The sequence below is a fragment of the Amblyomma mixtum genome, chromosome 1 (genome assembly GCF_055824585.1).
Source record: "Amblyomma mixtum isolate Tamu chromosome 1, ASM5582458v1, whole genome shotgun sequence".
NCBI classification, from domain to species: domain Eukaryota; kingdom Metazoa; phylum Arthropoda; class Arachnida; order Ixodida; family Ixodidae; genus Amblyomma; species Amblyomma mixtum.
The window spans coordinates 17,006,885-17,027,674 of NC_143012.1; the positions used below are offsets into that span (position 1 = coordinate 17,006,885).

Here is a 20,790-nt window from a genome sequence, read left to right on the forward strand (position 1 = left end):
CACAGAGAGAACAGACGGGGCTGTACTGCTCCGGGAACCATATGGAAGGAGCGAATGACAACCTACAAAGAAATTACTACCCACTTCAAGAAAGAAAGACAGATCTTCCCAGAACCACATACATCCCTCAGTAAAACACAACAAGTCAGTTGGCGGCAGCTCCAAACAGACACTTTCTTTAATCCATACATGTGCATGGTTACTAGCCAAAGTACAATTGGCCCCATTTGAAATTCGCGCACTGTGACGTCACGAGCATTTCGACCAATTGAAAAGCGTGACATTGGGGGCGGAGCTGGTTACGAGGCCGACGCCGACGCCGACGACGACGCGAAACCCAGGAACGGACGCCAAAGAGCTGCGCTCTAAAACAAAGTACGTATTCATCACGCAAATAAGCAGAAATTATCGAATGTGAGAGGCAAACCGTACGTTGGGAAAGCAAATAAATATCAAACGAACCAAAAGAAGGGTGACGGATCGGTCTAATTGGTATGCAATGTCATTTTCGGAAGTTCTGCAATCAACGGGGACAGAGAGAGACAAGGGAGCGCTCGTTTCTGCCCATGTCCCTCTCTGTTCGCGTTGATTGAAGCGCTTCCGAAAATAACCTGTTATGTCCTCCTAGTGTCGTTCTAACAAAGGAGAAGCGATAATGGTCTCGGTTGGTGCGAGCAGCGAAATCACCAGTCTTTGCCAAGCTGTCCATTATTCCCAGGTGGAGAGGAGCCCCTACAAAGGCAAGCGCTACAGCGAAACTTGTATTTGCTTGCCAGTAATTAAATGTTCCGGCCCTGTCGCACCAACTTTTGCACAGGACGTGTTGGCGAGCACCGGTTACTTCCACGCTCTGTTTGGACGATCTGAAGCTACGTGTCAAGGATTTGATTTTATGCGAAGCATATAACGTAGGTTTCGGGCCTTCGCGCGACGCCCGGCGGTGGCCACCATTGACCTTCAAGTGACCTTCAAGTAGGTCACGTGACATGACGTCACGTGATGACGTCACACCGGCTGCAGATGGGGCCTCATATCGCGCCGTCGGTCGCCTCCCGGCGGTGGCCACCATTGACCTTGAAGTGAGATCACATGATGTGACGTCACGTGATGACGTCACACCGGCTGCAGATGGGGCCTCATATCGCGCCGTCGGACGTCGCCCGGCGGAGGCCTCCACGCTTCAGTTCGCGCCGTCGCGCGCGACGCGGCGGCGGCGCCACCATCGCTGCATCACGTGATATGTGACGTCACGCCAGGGATGAGGCGGCGCGCGCCGGGCGTGTATGCGGTCAAGATGCCTCCAAACGCTAAGGACATGCTTCGCATCCACTGAGATTAACCTTGATAAGCCTCCAATTTTTTCCATTTCCTTCCTCTTCCTTTGTTCTCTTTCCATTTTCTATTTATTTTTGTGTTCTACTTCGCCACTTTTCTTCTTCTTCTTCTTCTCCACAGTAAACATGGCACATACCCACGCGGGGAGATTGGCCAAGGTGCCCCTGCCATAGAGCTTCTTACTATTACCTACAGGGAAAGCTGGCGGCGCTGCCCTTCAGCCACGATAGACGCTCAAAGCATCATGGGACGGTGAGCTACTTGTTGCGGGACAGTCGTATTTTTTCAGGAACACGGAGTGGCACTACTAAGAAGTTTAATTCCGAAAACGCTGTTCGTGTGTGCGCAGACAACTTTCGCGCGAACGCAGTGTGCAAAAACCATAGTAGTGAAAACGCAACGACAATAAAAGGTTTCATTTTTTCGAAATGCCATTAAAAAACCTTTGAAGTATCTAAGCAACAACATTTTTTAAGCCGCAGCGGTGGCTCAGTGGTTATGGTGCTCGGCTGCTGTCCTGAAAGAGGCGGGTTCGATCCCGGCCGCGGCGGCTAGAATTTCTTTGGAGGAGAAATTCTAGAGGCCCGTGTACTGTGTGATGTCAGTGCACGTTAAAGAACCCCAGGTGGTCGAAATTTCCGGAGCCCTCCACTACGGCGTCTCTCATAGCCTCAGTCGCTTTGGGACGTTAAACCCCATAAACCAACCAACCAACATTTATTAAAAACATATTTACTTTTAAAAATGCGCCTGTTAATTACGAAATATTAGTTTTTGCAGTGTTCATTACTTAGCCGATATTAAAGCTAGCCATCTCTTATTTTGGGCAAATTTTACATTTACATGCTTTTCTGCTCGTTTGTCGCAATTTACAGACAGGATATTTAATGTTACGTCATTCGCAGTTATCGAACAGCTTTATTTTTCTATTATTTTCTGGCTAAAAGTTGTAGTTCTGCAGTCGGTACCTCACCGCCCCATGATGCTTTGAGCGCCCATGGTGGCTGAAGTGGTCTCGAGGGCCCTCCATGCAAACTCCCATAGACGGGCTGCCAGCTTTCCCTCTAGGTAATAGTAAGAAACGCTATGGCCCCCACGTGCCACTTTTGTGCGCACGTCTTCGTCGTTGTCAGCATCATCCTCGCGCTGTGCGTGAGCACGAGCGTGGTTTTCCCGAAGGCGAAGAAACAGAAGAACGTCTCAGTTAGCTCCGCCATGGAAGGTAGCCCTGAAGACAAAGGCGTCGCCAAAGCCAAAAAGAAGCCCGGAGGCTCCAAGTCTGCCCCAAGGACCCCTCGCTCCCCAAAGGCCTCCAGGAAACAAGTTGAGTCTCCCAAGCAAGTAAGCCAGAAAGGAAAAAGCAGCGCTTCCAAGCGCCCACAGCGCCCGAGCTCGCCGGAGCAACAAGAAGGCGAGGCCAACCAGCTGCAAGGAGCGCACGCAAAAGCTTCGACTCCGAGCTCACCCGATGTTCTCCGCAGTAAAAGTGGCAGGGAAGATAAAGCGCCAGCATTCAAACCCGCAGCGAGTCCCCCGAATGCCATCGCTCCAAGTCAGGAGCCGCTGCCTCGCGATAACGAAACGGAAGCCACGAAAGCGCCAGTCCAGACCGGGAGCAGTACTCTGCTCCCGACATCAAGCGGTAGCTCAGCCACTGGCACAAGCGATGTGCCAGGCAGCGAAGGTAAGACGTCGGGGTCTTCAGTTGCAGCGAGTGACCCAGCTGGCGTTCCTTCGAACCAAGAACAACAGCCGGGCGTTCTCAAAACCGATGTTCAAGAAGTACCGGGAAGGAGCGGGGACCCAGCACCAGTTGGCACATCTAACGACACCTTGCCTCTTGGCGCGAGCGAAGTGCCAGTCACACAAGCAGCACGCCCGTCAGGAGCTGGCCATAGTGCCGATGCCAGTCCCCAGCCTCCGAAGCCCGCTGCCAGCAAAACGACCCTGTCTGTGGACTCTGACAACGCTGACAAAGACCCGCAGGCTGAAGAACCTACCCCGATGAGCCCCGAAAAGCAAGCCGAGTCGCCCAAAGCACCAGACAAACAAAAAGGCGATGATTCAAGGCGTCCCGAGAGTTCCACAGCACCGACGCAGCCAACTGTCGTCGATGACCAAAACGCCGTTTCGAACCAGGCAGCGCTGCAAGACGCGAGTAGCGACGTGCCGTCTCCCAGCGCAGTGGATGCTCTTAGTGCCATCGCCGACCAAGGCGAAGGGTCAGCAACGAATAAGCCGAACTTATTGCCTCCCCTGGAAGACCAACTTTCAAGCGGGAAGTTAATGGGAGATAGGAAATCACCACTCAGGGAATACCAAGAACTTGTCCCAATATCTAGCAATGGCTCGACAATAGGCGTGAGGGTCGTGCCGAGCAGCCAAGACAAGCCGTTAGACGACGTTCTTTCTAACGAAGAACAATTATCAGGAGGCCAGGAAAGGATAGAATCGAATATACCAGTGTCTAGTGAGAAGCAAGCTTTGGTTTCGACGTCACAAGTCGGTTTATCCGCTAGCGCTAGCACTCCCATCGCCCTGGCGACCAGCAGCATGGAGCCAGGCCGGATCATCGGCGCTCAACTCCAAGCCACGATGCCCGTTATAGGCAAGGCGAATGAAACTAAGGGCGGCAAGCAGAGTGAGAGACCGACGGCAGCTAGAAGTCCTGGCCAAGATTTGCCCCAAAAGAGCCCGGAAGCGAGAACCCAATCACCGGGGGCGCTTCGCCAGGGCACGGACAAACTTCCAGAGAGCCCTAGTCCGGTAAGTTTATCCCTTTCATGACTTCACTTATCCGAGGTTCCCGAAGACCTTCTAAAAATTTGCCACAAGCAGCTATGATAAGATCTCCACAAACACACTGCAGCTGTTAATAGGAGAAATAGTGCAGCTGTTCGGAGATATCATACACAATAAAGTGACAGCGACAAAACACGGACAAGGTTAAGGTGCCGTTGGGTCTCGAAACATGTCGGCATAGGCGCCACCCAAAAAGAAACGCGTGTGCTGCACGGGCTCACAAAGGTAAAACTGACAGGTCAAAATTCCTCGCGAATATTACATGAAGCTGGTAGACATCAAACTAGAACAGAAATGTCAGAATACTTGTAATAATAAAATCAATAACAACATGCACCTGGTCAAGCAGATCATCGGCTACTGGAAGTGGAGTCAGCATTAGGAACGCTTTATTCACGATACCTTATGCCACCTTAGCATCAGACTTACGCACCTTACACACAGCTTCATACTCGGGAAGGAAGGAAAGCCTCTTTTTACGCGATATTGTTAAGGGTCATGTCACTGAATAGCCGGCGTAGTAGTCGTCAGCGTCGTTCGTCGTGAGCGTAAAAGCCAGTAAAAAATTGGCTGTGGTTTAGCTCTGGTTAAACCTGGAGGATTGCAAAGCAACACCTGCGAATAGCCATATATTGTTGCGTGAGCTACATTGCCCACAGTCTTGCCGTTTCGCGTGCTCTTGCACGACCATACTGCGCATGCGCGAGGAGCAAGTGACGTCACTAGGCACAGCTGGCGTGCCTCGCCGCGCGCGCTCGCCTTCCTTTACTTAAAATGATCGGAGTGTAAAATGTTGGCAATGCCAACGCCAATGAACGCCGATGACCTATGGCTTAAGCACCGCGTTTCTGGCACAACCTTGTCAATGCCTGCAGCTCACATCTCTCTCTCTCTCATCACTCCATGTACCTATAAGCATGATTCAGGCGTCCACTGACCCAGGGAGCCATTATGCTCACTTCCTTTCCTTAAAATGATCGGAGTGTAAAACGTGGTCAACGCCAATGAACACAACGAACGCCGACGGCCTACGGCTTCAGCGCTGCGTTTCTGGCACGACGTTGTCAATGCCAACGCATGCAGCGCACACCTGTCACTACCGCCACTTAGCTTAAAACATGGTTGAGGTGTCCACTGTTTTAAGAGGGAAGTTATGCGCCTTCCCTCTGGCTCAGGTGTCCACCGAGATGTGGACACCTCGCCCTCACCTCAGGCGACGTATATCTTTCCATATCAGAGCTAAGCCACTGCCAATTTTATATACACAACAAACCATGCAGATGGCGATGCGACTAGCGTAGTGTTGCTTTCGAAACAAAAATCCCCAGAGAGGACCAACCTGGATGGCAAGTGGGCCACCTAGGTCATTAGACCCTGTGACGTCATCGCGGCCTGCCCACCATGGCAGGTGGCAGTTCAGTGATTAATGCTCAGGAAGTTCAGTGATCGTGATTAAAGATGTAAGTTGGGCTAGTTGGCGCTTTTGATTTACGAGCTGAAACACGGTCGCCAAAAAACTCGAGGGACAACGAAAAGATACCGATGGGAGACACGCTAGTTTGCAGCCGTAATCTTGTGTCCCGTCGGCGTCTTGTCTCCGACTCTTGTGTTTTTCAGCGCAAGGTATCATGTTTTATCTAGTTAATGATTGGCCACGAGAGGTTGCTCGGGGAGGGGACAGCGCCCTGGATCTCACAAGCACCGCCGGTGGCAGCACCTGCCATCGCAGGGCAGTGGCGCATCGCTTAACCGCTGCACCAGTGAGCCAGGAGGGGTATCAGGATTCCAGCAAAAAGCATTCCACAACATTTCACAGCGAACACATTCCTTTTCAGCCCTACTTTCTCTCAGAAGAGAATGTACTCATAGAGTACTCAGATAGTTAAGCTCCTAAAGGAACGAAATATTAAAAAAAAAAGAAAACGCAGCGCAACACACAGGACGAGAAACGAAACGACCCAAAAACTTTTAAAAAGTTGTCCCTTTATCGCACAGTAAACGTTCTTTCAGCCATGTGTTTCGCGCATGATATCCCTGGTTCCTTATGCGCCATAAAACCCAAAGCACACATGCACACCTCCTGCCTTTAAGTTCACAGAAAAAGACGCAATGGCAAAGAATAAAATCTGGTGCTTATCCTTTCATAGAGCTAAGGAATTTCATTCGGCACTGAAAACGTATAAGCATACATGGCGCAACGAATTAGCAAGGTACAAGCACTTATAACTTATCTTTGGGGGCGCTTAGTTACGAGGCTTAAAACTGAGAGCCACCACAAGCACGGTCAAGAATAAGGCGTATATAAAACAGAACAGGTCCTGACTATACCGGATATTTGTTTTCTCAGAAGCCAGCGTACTACTTATACACGGGCTTTGACCACTTGATCATCCTTCAGCAAATGGGCGCAGGGGAATTATTAAACATACGTAGTCTCCGCTCAGTGGAGTACTTAAAAGGACTTCTGATCAGAGGAGAAATAAAAATATTACTTGGCAAGGAAAAAAAAAAATATCGGGGGTCACTAAGCTCCGCCTTCAGGGTATGACGCTATAGTTTTCCTTCAGTGGCCTGTGTTCCTGGAGTCCTCTTTGCATATTACTTCGCAGACACGAACACAGTTCTTTATTATATTTTACTTTTATTTTCCATTTTCATTTTCTTTATTTACATTCAAAGCAAGGCACACAAGGCCTCCCTTTAACCATTTCGAACGAATGTTCCTCTCCTGTCGAGGGGCAGCGCTTTGATCCCGGCTCACGTCCAAAGCGGTCGCAGTTGCTTTTCTTTCTTCAGAGGTACTACTACGTAATGCTAGTGGATTACCTTCACGACCCTGTAGACCAGTGAGGAATTGTGTAATAACGTCATCACTGTTTCACTGCTTAGTCGTCATGAGGTGTTCGAAAAAGCTGCGTCAGGTCATAAGGTTGTGACGCCACGTCTCTCGCGACCAATCCAGATTTTCTCGATACGCCAACGCCAACAACTACGTCGGTTTCTTTCGGCTGACAGGGACTCTTAACGCTATTCCTGAATACGTAATCGAAAGATATACACATTAGCCTTGCCATTAATGTTACTCTTGATATCCAAACAAACATATGGTCACATATTAGCAGTTTTCTTTTGGTGGGAATACTTTCATTCCGCCGCTGTGAACTCGTGTAGTGAAGTTGCAGGTGCGACCTGGCAGATTCAGGTTGTTCTGTCTCCTTAAACGGACACAGAAAGCTGTATGCGCTATCTGTCCTTAATATAATTCGATTCCGTGGCTCGATCTAGCTATGGGGATGTTTCTTCGGCATCAGACATGCATTTATTATTGAGGAAATTGGGTATTAAAGTCGTTTATTTTCTTTCTCAAAACACGATTCGAACTCGTTACATCAAGACCAAGAAAGACTCCGTGACCGAGGCGATTGGCAATGCGGTCTAGCCTCAGAGATCCGCCACAAAAGAACTGTGTGTTAAGACGTCACCGTCACCGCAGTTTGCTTACGAAAAAGGCCGACCTGCGTTTAATTTACTGGTCTTTTCAAGTTTATAAACGCTCCGTTTTCAGGGAGAGTAATCTCTTCATCATAGTAACGAGGTAATCAGTCGAGAGAGGCCCATATCGATTTGTCATCAGCGTCCTACTAACAGTTTGGAAGAACTTCGTACTTATTGAGGGTGCTGCTGCAGGCTAGTACGTCTGATATAACAGATAGGAACAGCGCGTACACAGGTCAATAAAGATAAACGACGCGGTGGCTCAGTGGTTGGGGCGCTCGGCCACTGAGCCGGAGTTGCCCGGTTCGAACCCGGCCGCGGCTACAGCGTTTCGATGGAGGCGAAACGTAATAAGCGCTCATGTGTTGTGCAATGCCAGTGCACGTTGAAGATCTCCAGCTGTTCGAAATTATTCCGGAGCCCTTCACTACGGAACTTCTTCCTTCAGTCTCTCACTCCCTCCTTTATCCCTTCCCTTACGGCTCGGTTCTGGTGTCCGCCGAGATATGAGACAGATACTGCGCCATTCCCTTCCCTCAAAAACCAATTTTCACACGACACAGGCGCTGACTACAAGTGAAGTTTATTCGAAGATGAACACTCAATATGTAGTCTTGAGGTAACGTATCAGCTGAGTCAGCGCCAGGGGCGGTAGAAGATTGGTTTACGCTCACCTGGTGTCAAGAGGAACTGGGAAAGGAAAGTGGTCGATAAAGAAAAGTTCACAAAGGTGCTCCTGTATCTTCATAGTTCTGTGTCCACACTGTCGCTTTCTGTAATTTCTTATTCGACGCTAATTTCCTTCTTTCTCTTACTCTTTTTAGTGGACCGCTGCCACCAAGCCCAGTTTTTCAACCAAGGTTTATGCCGTTGTTATCATTGCTACGCTGGCCTTCGTATCTGTGCTCTCCTTCCTTCTCATTCGCGGCGGGACCAAGAAGGAGGAAAAAAACATGTGCGCCACACAAGCTTGCGAAGCCTACTCCAAACACCTGCTCGCCTCCATCAACACTTCCGTCAGCCCCTGCGAAAGTTTCACGCATTACGTCTGCGACGGCTGGCGAAAGAGCCATGAGCTGGGCGTCAACGAGGACTCACTGCAAGCAGCACTAAACCGCCTGTCCAACGTGGTCAGCGGCCTCGAAATCCCCGACAGTGGGCGAAGCACCATGGAAAACGCTGCCGTTTTCTACCGAAGCTGCGAATGTGTAGGCCAAGGCGAATGCGACCAACTACCCAACGTCTTGTCGGCACTTGCAGAAGCAGGCATTGTGTGGCCTCGCGTGGCACATAATCCGGATGTTCTGCGGTCTATTCTTTTCACGACTCTTCAGCTCGGCTGGGGCGCGATCCTCACTGTCGAGATCATGTCTAGGGGAGACAGAAAACAGGTGGTTCTGAGAGTAGCCGATGAGTTCCACTTGTTGAAATGGAAAATGGACGAGCACCTTAGTTTATCCGAAGGGGGCCGGAAACGCTATTTCGATGTCCTGAGGGACCAGTTCTTGGCTCACGCGAATGGCACTATCGAGCAGGGCAGCCTTGTATTCTTTGAGGAGACACATTACGTAGAGCTCTACATATTTAACCCCCTGTGGGGAAGCGTGGACACTACGCCCTTGAGCGAAATACCTGACATACTGATGAACGGCAGCGTGCACGCTAACCTCACTCGAAAACGCTGGATAACAGCTCTGCGATACTGTGGGGTCCCTCTGGACCCTCAAGATACGATTATCTTCAGTACTGACGCCTATAGTTTCATCTTCCACTTGATAAAGCTCTGGGCTTGGCAAAAGGAAGAGGCCATGCACCTCTTTGTTTCGTGGTGCACGGTTCAGGTGGCAGCGTTGTTCTCCAACCAGCGGCTACTGGTCAACTTCCACGGCAGCCAGGTGAAGACCGAACTGAGACACGGGATTTCTTGCTTCAGCAAGACATTTCTTATCATCGGGGACGAGGTCCTTTACGGGTACGTCGTACTACAGTTCGGGTTTCAACGCGAACGACTGCGAAATTTGAGAGAAAAAAACGATAATAGAACAGTGTTCACAGAAAGAGATAAACTTCAGCCTCAGAGGCCCGTGTACTGTGCGATGTCAGTGCACGTTAAAGAACCCCAGGTGGTCGAAATTTCCGGAGCCCTTCACGACGGCGTCTCTCTTAGCCTGAGTCGCTTTGGGGCGTTAAACCCCATAAACCAAACCAAACCTCAGCTCATAAAATTGCATATGATAAGGTGTGGTTGTGCATGGGACACAACAGAAAGCTGTTTTAGGTTAAGTGAACGTTGCTGTGATTGTTTCACTTAGCTAATTTCTGTGCATGGAAAATTTAGGAGACGCTTATGCACCGCCTAACAGTTCACGCGATAGCGTTCTAATCACATCGAGGCTTGAGGAATGTGGGCTTCGTGTCGGCACATCTGTGCGCAGGTATCTCTAAGCCATATTCAGGAACGCGAATAGGACGGCTGAAGGGGTTGGCAGTTTCTGTGCGTGCACTTTTCAAGCATTCGTACCAGTGTCAGCTCGCATTATTCCGGGCAATCTATTCATGCACAATGAAATATCCGAGATCGCCCCATACCCATCATACAAGTCCTCCATAATTTTTCCGACGCGTATCTGGGGCCTGGCTGTTATCCTACGCCACGGCGACGGCTTTTCGACCGAACGAGCAGTACACTCTGTCGCGTAATAATCGGATCATTTAATAATCTAAGATGGAAACATGTAGCACGACGCCAGCGCGAAGGATTTTCACTGCCAAACCCGACCCTGCCCAAGGGCGAGCAGACCGCGGCCGGCTTTGCGGCTTCCAGGCAGAGCCGATGCCAATTTACCCGGCGAGGCTTCTTATTTTCGACGGAAGTCAGTCTGTTTGGATCGTATAGCATAGGAATAGACAAGGGTCTACCAAATCAAGGCTGACACAGAAAAGTCCCAACCTTTCGGGAGGAATTTAGAGTAACCCTTATAAAAATTGTCTGTAGACTTATAGACTTCTTTTAGACTCTTTGTCGTCCTATATACATTTCCTTTAGCCTATTCATAGTCTAAGACTCTCTGTAGACGAAAGTCTACTGAACGTGTATGGTTATCAATCCACTAATTGTAGACAGGTAGCATTTGTATTGGCTTTGGACTAATCTATGACATTTCTCTACAGAAAGTATATAGACTTCGTAGATAACTCTATGAACAGTCCATAGACTATCTAAAGAAATGTTTGTGAGGGAAGCAGCACATCTCGATTCGTCTCTCTCTATCCTCATCGCGTAGGCGAAGCACATAGGCGGTGAGTTGAGTTCCCAAAACATTTATGTCCGGCTCTCGCAGAACACTGCGAACGCTTCAGCCATCGCATCGGCTTCGAGCGAGCGTGTTGGTCGTGGATCCTAATGCATTTAAGAGGCTTCACCTCCACAGTGGCATATCGAACCCCCAAAAAGGTAAAAACAAACAGGTGTCCAAGAACAACCCCCTCTGGCTATTTAAATGGAGTGTACACCACGTGACCCCACATAAAGCGAGATCTGCTGCCGAGTGCTAACCACTTAGCCAGTCCTAAAGAAGGGACAACTTTTTCCAACCCTTGGTTTGTGCTACCATTTCTTGAGGCCACATACGAGTCCATCTTCTTTACGCTTTCACCTATGCATGTAGGGCGCAACTTGCTGATAAGAGAAATTGATATGCCATGTATCTTTCTCTGCCCGGCGCACAAAAACGTGTGGATGCGCAAGCGAATGAACATCTGAACTATACATATTCCGTCCACGCCTAACTTCTGCGAAGATTTGGGGAATAAATGCGTCACTTGGTTGGGTAGCGGAGTCAACCCAGATCAGTGTGCGCAGTGTTGAAGCCGGTACATTTGAGACGATATACGTATTTGGACAGTCGAGAAGGCAATATATGTATTCTCCTCACAACGCGTAATTGCAAATGATCCATTCATGTCACTGAACGAGCGTGTCTCAACACATAGCACTGCATACTCATAGGAAGCCTCACATCATTTCCTTTATTTTAGCTGAATTTCATGCGAAAACGCCCCACGAAGCAGACTAGAGTCGAGGTGGCATTGGTTTTGCAAATATCGAGTACAATCAGCGGTGTTACATCGCAATTAGTAGAATACGCGATACTAACACAGCGACTGCGATGAAGCAAGCGAGCAAGACAGCAAGGCGAGAAAGTTGTAACCGGAAGTAGTGGCAGAAGACGACCTTCCCGTAACCCTTTGCTTTAATTCCAGAAACGCAGCTCACCGATTATAAGTTGTTTGATGAGCGCAGGCGAATTCCACGTGGTGCTCCATCTTTACTAATTTCGCACGCATCATTCCAAAGTAAAAGCACAGAACAAAAAATTTGTTGTCTTCTATCATTGTAAGTATCATTTTCTTTGTTAAGTCGGTTGGTACAAATAACATTTTCCAGGTACAGCAGCAACTTCCTTCCCAACACCCTGCGCCCTGCGGCAGAGCAGCTTGTCCTGGACGTCCGACGCTCGTATCGTCGCCGAGTACTTCGCTGGGAGCACTACAGAGAGAACGTCACGGTCGTCCGCGATTGGAACTCGACCGTCATGTCGCTAGCCTACTTCTACGAACCGAACGGGCAGAAGTCCAAAGGCCAAGCTCGGACGACCGTGCAAGGACGTGCGTAAACGTCCCGTCGAATCATCTTCGGGGCATTTGTTACGGGGACCGCTATGTGTGAGAATTTCTCCCGCGGGAAACGGTGACATCGGCGTGGAGGTGGAAGTACGGCGTGGCCAAAAAAATTAGGCGACGATTACGCTTTTCGGTAGTGCAGTTTTTGAGCTCACCTGCTGTGGGGACCGCATGTGCCGCCGATGAGCTAGGAACTTATTGATCAGAATGATGTAACTTCGGATTCTTAGCAATACCTTGCTTCTGAAGTATGTCCTGCGCTCGTACCGGGTATAGAGTTAAGACTTACATTAAAAACCAGTGGGGTGCGTTTTTTACAACAAACAGCAGAAAACAACAAGCGTTCCGAGGGTGGATCTGCGGATATATTGATTGCTATGGTGCGATCTTAAAATGTGCGAAAAATTGCCTTCAGGAACTGCAAAGAGTGATCAATGAGTTAGGCAGGCAGGTCAGAACGGTGGGTCTAAAAATTAACATGCAGAAAACCAAAGTAATGTTCACCAGTCCAGCAAGGGAACAGCAGCTCGCAATTGGTAGCGAGGGGCTGGAAGTAATAAGAAAATATGTCTACTTAGGGCAGGTAGTGAAAGCTGATCCGGATCATGAGAGGGAAATAACTAGAAGGATAAGAATATGGTGGAGCGCATATGGCAGGTTCTTTCAGATAATGAATGGCAGTTTACCAGTATCCCTCAAGAGAAAAGTATAGAACAGTTTCATTTTACCGGTACTCACCTATGATGCAGAAACGTGGAGGCTACCGAAGAGAGTTCAGCTTAAGTTAAGGACAACGCAGCGAGTTATGGAAATAAAAATGGTAGGTGTAATATTGAGATCGGAAGCGGGCGGAGTGGGTGAGGGAACAAACGCGGGTTAAAGACAACTTAGACGAAATCAAGAGGAATAAATGGGCTTTGGCAGGGCATGTAATGCTAAGGCAAGATAACCGCTAGTCCTTAAGGATAACGGAGTGGATTCGAAGAGAAGGCAAGCGTAGCCGGGGGCGGCAGAACGTTAGTTGGGAGGATGTGATTAAGAAATTAACGGGTATACGGTGGCCGCAACTGGCAAAGGACAGGGCTGATTGGAGAGACATAGCAGAGACCTTTGCCCTGCATTGGGCGTAGTCAGGCTGATGATGATGATTAAACAAGATCTTGTTGGAAAATGCGATTTTCCAGGATTTATGCATATGTACAGGCACGAATGTTTACCATAAAGGCTAGTTGTGCATAATGCCAAGACGACGTTGAAATGGTAGTCATCACCGGATGAAATTATTGAACACTGGGATTATCTTTCACTGGAAGACTATGGTGTTAGAATCTGAGAGGCAGAGACTGGAGCTTTCACGGGTCAGTGAAAGATCCAGGTGCCGCCGCGGTGGCTCAGTGGTTATGGCGCTCGGCTGCCGACCCGAAAGACGCGGGTTCGATACCTGCCGCACCGGTCGAATTTTGATGGAGTTAGCATTCTAGAGGCCCATGCACTGTGCGATGTGAGTGCACGTTAAAGAACCCCAGGTGGTCGAAATTTCTGGAGCCCTTCACTACGGCGTCCCTCATAGCCTGAAGTCGCTTTGGGACGTTAAACACCCATAAACCAAACCAAATATCCAGGTAGCCCAGTGAGTACGGGAGAGCGCCACAGCACTCAGCTAAAAGGCACAGACAGCGATTAGCTGCTACTGATCACCTAGCTGGAAGAAGCAGATTTGTAAATCGAACGTTTCCACCCACAAATGCTCAGCTCTGCGCGAAACTACGGTGGCTGTTAAAAAAACATGCATCCCCCAACTGGTCCTGTCTCACAACGGTAGACGGCGGAACATGATGCCTCGTTCGGTATTTACTTTACAAAATAGCCAATATTACAATAGAGTTCCGATGTTCTTGCACAACGCTGGAGGCTACTGAAACTATTTAGGACACACATTTAATCACGAGGCTCTTGAAAACATATGACTTCGAATTCTTGGTTTTCTCAACTCATCTGTGATCTCAGATTGTGCGTAAATGCTTGCAAATTACCATTCAAAGAAGCAAACTTTCTGCGCGAGATCTTGAAGCTTCAGTCTCGCGCCAACTGCCCTCACCTGCGTTCTGCCTTAATCCAGAGCGTGACCGACACACTGCGCATAACACTCCCTGTTCTCTCGGTGTAGGTTCTGGGGAGCAGCACCACCACCGCGAGCAGCTGCCAACGTTCAAGCGCGACTCGCTTGTCGCAAACTGGCGCATGGTCATCCAGGGCCTTTTCGGTGACCTCTCGTCTTTCCGTCTGTCGAATGCCATCAAGAACCGGGACGAGTATTTGCTTCGCTTGAGCGGAGAAGGTTCTCCGGACATGGCCCTGATGCCGTACGCGTTCACATTCCCCTACTTCGACCAGGAAGCCGCGCGAGCCTTCAACTACGCCGGAGTTGGGAACATGGTGGCGGAGGGCCTCAGCCGGCTCTTTGTAGACGCCTACATCGCCTCAAAGGGTGTCAGGAGAGTCATCTGGAATTTCTTTGCCTGCATGGAAAAGAGCATTCCCAACAAGGCGAGTGTTCGAGTGCTAAGCTCTTTCCATAATATGGGTGCCTACAGACGCTCTCGTTTCAAGCCCCATCAAAACGGGAGGTTGTTCTGCCGCAGGGGTTTTGTTTGTTGTAATGCTCCAGTGCATTTTAGAGCCTAGACGTCACACTTCCACTCATTTTTCCGTCTGCATGTAGTGGAGCTTGCCTGGATTAAAGTCTCAAGTCCAAGTTCTAACAGGTAACAATAAGGATCACCCCCCAAGCTATGTCTTCAAACGTGGACACTGAACCCAGTGACAACAGTGACATACAAGAGATGTCCCTGCGAAATCTTGAAAGGACATGAGGATATCCCCAGGAAGTGTGGATGAACGCCCGCGGATATCCTAGATATCATTCTGGCCGCAATTTCTGTGTCCAAGGGAGGTCAGTAGGAAGTCCCTAAGGACTTTTATGTGCGTTAACAAGGTCATATTGGTTATTTGTCAAATAACGGTAAATTTCCTCGAGGATTTTTGCGTGCCCAAAAGACAAAAATTGTTCTGCCCACGTGAAAACTATTTGCAAAGCCTAACTTACATTTTTGCCTATTTCGATATGAAGAAACGACTACAGCTGATCAAAAGGTGGTGTTGCTTGGCCCGGTGGTGACATTTTTACGGGTCAAATCTGTATAACACCACATGCTGTCACAGCGAGCATACTAACAACAAACACGTGCAAAACACAGATCAGGGTGTGCAGAAAGGCTACAAAGAAGTCATGCAGCTCCAATATATTGCGCACGCATCCACAGAGCGAAGAATTTCCACGAGCTTATGTACTCCAAATCTAAGAGCCGCCTTTTGAAGCCAGTGGCTCTTGCACGTTAAGAGATACAATTTCAATGAGTTGTGAATCTGTGACGACACAAACAAGAAATGAAAATGAGCGGACCACGTTGCAGATATCTTGCATTAGTAAGAGAGTCCACTCTGCCATCTTTGTCGCGAACATTATTAAAACGTATAATGGGACGTGATTCAAGTAACTGTTCGCAATACCGGCCGAACGGTCTATCCAGCGGATAACGTGTCAGAACATCTCTACAGAGAGAATGCGCATATCATGTTAGTGTCCGTAATTTCACGCGAGCGGGACATCCACCGGATAACTTGACAGGACCTCTAAAACAAGGACTTGCCACTGACATCTCTCGCAAGTACTCATAGATGTTAGGATATTTGGCTTTGATTCGGATACCCCTGGGACATGGTGTTATCACTGGGTACAGAGAGATGGCCGTCCAGCGGACATTCCTTCCTGGCCGCGTTTAATTGTAGGTGATTAGGTTACTCAAGTCATCCTATTGGGGTCAAGAACAATATAGAAAGGAAAAAATTACCGACGATTACGTTACTTCCTAATGCGAAATTTGAGCGCAGCAAATAAGCTGTTTCACCTTTTCGATAGTGAGTCAACCCCAGCTGCGGAGTTGGTTTCAGGGACAACGCCGCCGATGCCGACACAAACAATATGATACCCTCGCTTCCGCAGCGCAAAGAACCAGGTCTAGCCGTGGGAAGGTGGTCACGTATTCGTCGACGTGCCGGGGCCTACGTGAAATAACCGGCGCGTCGGCAACTGAAGAGCACCCTATCCGCCACACAAGAACGGGGGGGGGGGACCCTTTCCTCCTCTTTCTGCATGGCGGCGACGGTGTTCTATGCAGTCACGTTATCTTGACTCTCTAGCGGCGTCAGCGGCATCCAGCGGTATCAGTCGGTCGCTGCTAGCGCTGGGGGGATGAAAGGGGGGCGGAGCTGGTTACGAGGCCGACGACAACGCCGACGACGACGCGAAATCCAGGAACGGACGCCAGAGAGCTGCGCTCTAAAACTAGTACACGAAGAAAATAGCCTCGAGGGAATACATGAACTTCTGTGAAAAATCCACGAGAATGCATTTTTGCAGGAGAGGCGCCTATTGTTTGTCATGTATAGAGAGATTCCGTTTGTCCATGTTGCTACAAGACGCGCATGCACCGGAAAAACGGGTGTATTGAGCAGGTGTGAGGTAAGAAGGTGTCGACATTAGGTGTGCGGATGGAGGTGAGGGGTGATGGGGTAGCCTCATGCACAGAGGGCGACGATGACCCTCGTTATTTCGACGAATTTTCCATACACAGCTTCTGTTGTAAAATGACGCACTGGACATAGGTCTCCTTCCAGTACTGCAGAGATCAACCTTCTCGTTGAAGCTTGAACAACTCTTGTTGCCACTGCAGCTCATTCGGTATAACTACGCCCACCACATGGAGCCGGTGTCCCTGATGACCGCGCTGGAGGCGTATCGGGCTAACAGGGAAGCACTGCGGCGCGCCCGGCGTGTGGTGGGCCTGGAGTTCCTCTCCAACGAGCAGCTGTTCTTCGTGGCCGCCTGCTTCACGCGTTGCCCGGGAGCAGAGGATTCTCTCCGCGTCTCACAGGTGCAGTGCGACGACACCTTCAAGCACGTGCCCGAGTTCGCTGCCGCTTTCCAGTGCAAGCCCGGTACGCCCATGAACCCGGAACAGAGATGCAAGCTTCTCTGACCATCGGAGCAACGGTCCAGGAACATGCCTGGAATACTTCTTCGGGAGGTCCTTATGCGTGGCTGGCAAATCATGGACTGAATATCTGTAGTGCGCATCCAGTTCATCTTTAGCTTCTGCAAGAATACTTTTGCCGCGTGAATATTTATTTTCCTTGCGGTTATTCTGTTACTTTTTTTATTGGACCCTATCTTCAACACTGTGGCTATGTGACAAAACGACCAAGTGGTTGGGACTACGTCTGAAATACGTTTGTAGTAACTGTTTTCTTATCATATTTCAATGCGCCTGAATATTATGCTTGGCTTTCGAATATATTGGGCCCTGTATAGAACTTTGTAAACAGCCTGTAAAGCCCTGTAAAGGAGCTTCGAGCTACATAGCATTGTGCTTTTACGACTGGCTAATCTTGAAACGCATTTCAAACCTATCGTCAGCATCGTTGTCGAAGAGGGGATTCTTGCATATTTGACACCACGACGCTATACTTCTGGCACCGTTTTACGCCCATAGTTGAAGGCAATAACGCGATGCAGTTAATGCCGCGTTTTATATTTTTCCAGCTGACTTACGCTTGTCTGACGTAAGCCGCCTTCACTTCGATGACAGGACTAGTAAAGAGCCCGTCTGCAACTGTTCTGTATACTCTTCGAGAGCTGTTTTTCCGCTATGCTACTTGCACTGAATGTTCTCGTTTGTTGCATACCTGGCCCCTATAAACACTACAAATAGAGCTACGACATAGATAGGAATGACCATCTTTAATTGAAATGCCCTAAAAGTTAAGTTACCCTAAAATAGGCTCCTAAGCCGTCTAATGGTGTGCTTCCTGTAGTGCGCAGGTATCTTTCAAATCAGTACAACGTCATTCTTTCTTTGTATGCCGATGAAGTGTTTCCTCTCCATAGCACTCGCATACCCTGTGTTGATGCCATTGAGCGCATGGTAACAAGAACCAGGACTCGCCGCCTGTGTGATGCATTTCACTGAATGGTTGTGCATGCATGATACAAGTAGAGGGATCTTTTCATTGTATTCTGTTCGGCTTGTGAGGAAAGGTCCAACGATTCTCCAACGGCGAGACGCGTAAGGCCACTCCAGTCGATGTACAGCGTTTTTTGCGTGTCTGCTTGAAAAAAGAAAAGACCGTCTCGAGAAAAACTCCTAATGCAGTTGAAGATGCGGGCTGCGCTGTTATGAAACACCCTCGTCATCAGTACCCAAACTAAGCGTTCGGCAAACTTTTCCGGTGTCCGGCAAATGTTTGGGCCCTGGAGCCGTCACTGGCAGCGTTGTCCCACAACGTAAATAGAGAGCATGCTGTCGCGGGGCGCTGCATAATAAAAACCAATAAGAAAAAGAACCGTGTATAAGGTAAGCAACCCTTCATGCGTGTAACAGCCACGATTTTGTTTTACATTCCCGAGTGGACCGATGTAAAAGGCGCCTTTTGGGCACGCGCAATCCCATCTTTGTCACACTCCTGGCTCACTTTCGTTTTTGTGCTGCTGCTTCAATCGTCGTTTTAATGCGATGGCACTCGGAAGTAGAGCACTGCACGGGCCTCAATCTGAGGCCCAAGCCCGGCCCGGGCCCGAGACCTGAAGCCCGAGCCCGTCCCAAGCCCGCGTCTTCAAGCCCGGGCCCGGCCCAGGCCCGGCCCAGGCCCGCTAAATAATCACTCTAGCGAGCCCGGCCCGGTCCGTGAATCCCGGAGTGAAGCCCAGCCCGGGCCCGACCCGGCCCGTTTCACAGTAACGCTTGAGGTATATATACTGCTCACTCTGACCAAGCAGACTGCTACTAGACCGATAAGAAACTGGCCCACAAAGGTTCTGAAACCACAGTTTGGCTTGCAGAAATTTGGTTCTTTTTGACCCAGAAAGAAGTGATTAAGAGTAGTGCTCGCCCCGTCTTTTGGACAGTGATCACGTGTATAGTGCGCAAACATATACACGGAAGTTCCGAGAGTCAAATAAAAAGGGCTACTACTAAAAAGGGTAATAGATACTTTGCATTCCCCCATGATTTTAATCAGTTATACTTCGCCGCCCGCGAAGTATAAGCATTAAAGCTGCATAGCAAGCAGGGGGATGACATTTTTTTAGTGAACGCGATCTCACAGATTGAACTTATAGCCGAACTGGTCGCCTTTCAGCAGAAACGAAAAGCTAAAAGGCTTGAGCATTTCACGGTGGGTGTGTTTGAAGACTATAGGCGTCCTAAACTAATATGTTCTTCCCGAATGCATCTCTAATAGTGTATAGGTATGTTTTGGGATAACGAACGATCAATGGCCAATTAAGACCGGTTGAATTTTAGTCATACTGGTGGAGCAGAAGATAAAGCGCGAACCACGTGAAAACTTACAGGGCAAAACACTTGTCATGACAACCAGGCTGAAGAAGCGAGGAGGGATAGATGTGGTTATGAGATTAGATTTACAAACTCTCGCGAGATTTTGTAGCTATTTAATTTACTAGACGTTCCGGTCAGCTGATCAAAAAGAAAACCAAACGCGCTTTAGTTTGCGAATTTTCTCGCATGAGAAAAATATAGCTATAAAATAAAAGCTATGTGTTTGGGGCTTAAGAGCCCAAGGGGAGTCAGGCTGTGAGAGACACCGAAGCAGAGGGCTCCGGATCATTTCGACCACCTGGGTTTCTTCAACAAGCAATGACACTGCAAAGTGCATGGCTGTCATGCTTGCAGCCTAATGAGAAATGCTGCCGCCGAGGCTAGGAGCAAACCCTGGTTCCCCGGCTCAGTAATCAAGCGCCTTGACCACTAAGCCACCGCGTCGTGGAAATAAGGAAATAAGTCAATGAATGAAGCTTAGTTTTTTTTTTCTCAGCGCGTACTATAACTCATAGCTCATCCGTGTCGCCGCTCCATTGCCGTAGTTGTGTACTTCACTCTGCAATAGTGAATGAATAGTCGAACACCAGCCGTTTCTGTACGGACCCAAGCCCGGCTCGTGTCCGCAGCTTTAAGCCCGAGCCCGGCCCAGGTTCGCAACTTCATGCCCGGCCCAGGCCCGGCCCTCGGTCCGGGCTGTGCCCAGGCTTTTGGGCCGGCCCGAGCCCGTGCAGTGCACTACTCGGAAGCCTCATCGCGAAAAGACGCGGCGTGCTTCGCCATAAAATTCGCTGATCGAGACCATGAAGAAGTCACAGGATCACTGATATGGCCGCCCACTGATTGGTCGCCTGTGTGCGTGACGTCATGAGACCACGTGGTATGGCTGATTTTGAAAGTTGCGTTAACAGTTTGCAGGTTTGCTGGTCACGTGACATGCCGAGTGCAGTGGCAGGCCCGGCAGCAACTGGCAGCTGCGCTCGATTGTGTGCAGACGTGCATTTTGGCTCGAACAGCG

General features: G+C 49.2%; 1 protein-coding gene across 1 annotated transcript; it reads left to right on the plus strand.

The window, feature by feature from the left end:
* Positions 1-373: 373 nt before the first annotated feature.
* On the plus strand, positions 374-18,994 carry LOC149365580 (endothelin-converting enzyme 1-like). The gene is made up of 5 exons (XM_089544389.1): positions 374-4,101; positions 8,457-9,604; positions 12,080-12,300; positions 14,483-14,862; positions 17,109-18,994. The coding sequence occupies exons 1-5, from the start codon at positions 2,422-2,424 to the stop codon at positions 17,412-17,414; spliced, it is 3,735 nt and encodes a 1,244-aa protein (XP_089400515.1). The 5' UTR covers positions 374-2,421; the 3' UTR covers positions 17,415-18,994.
* The last annotated feature ends 1,796 nt before the right edge of the window (positions 18,995-20,790 follow it).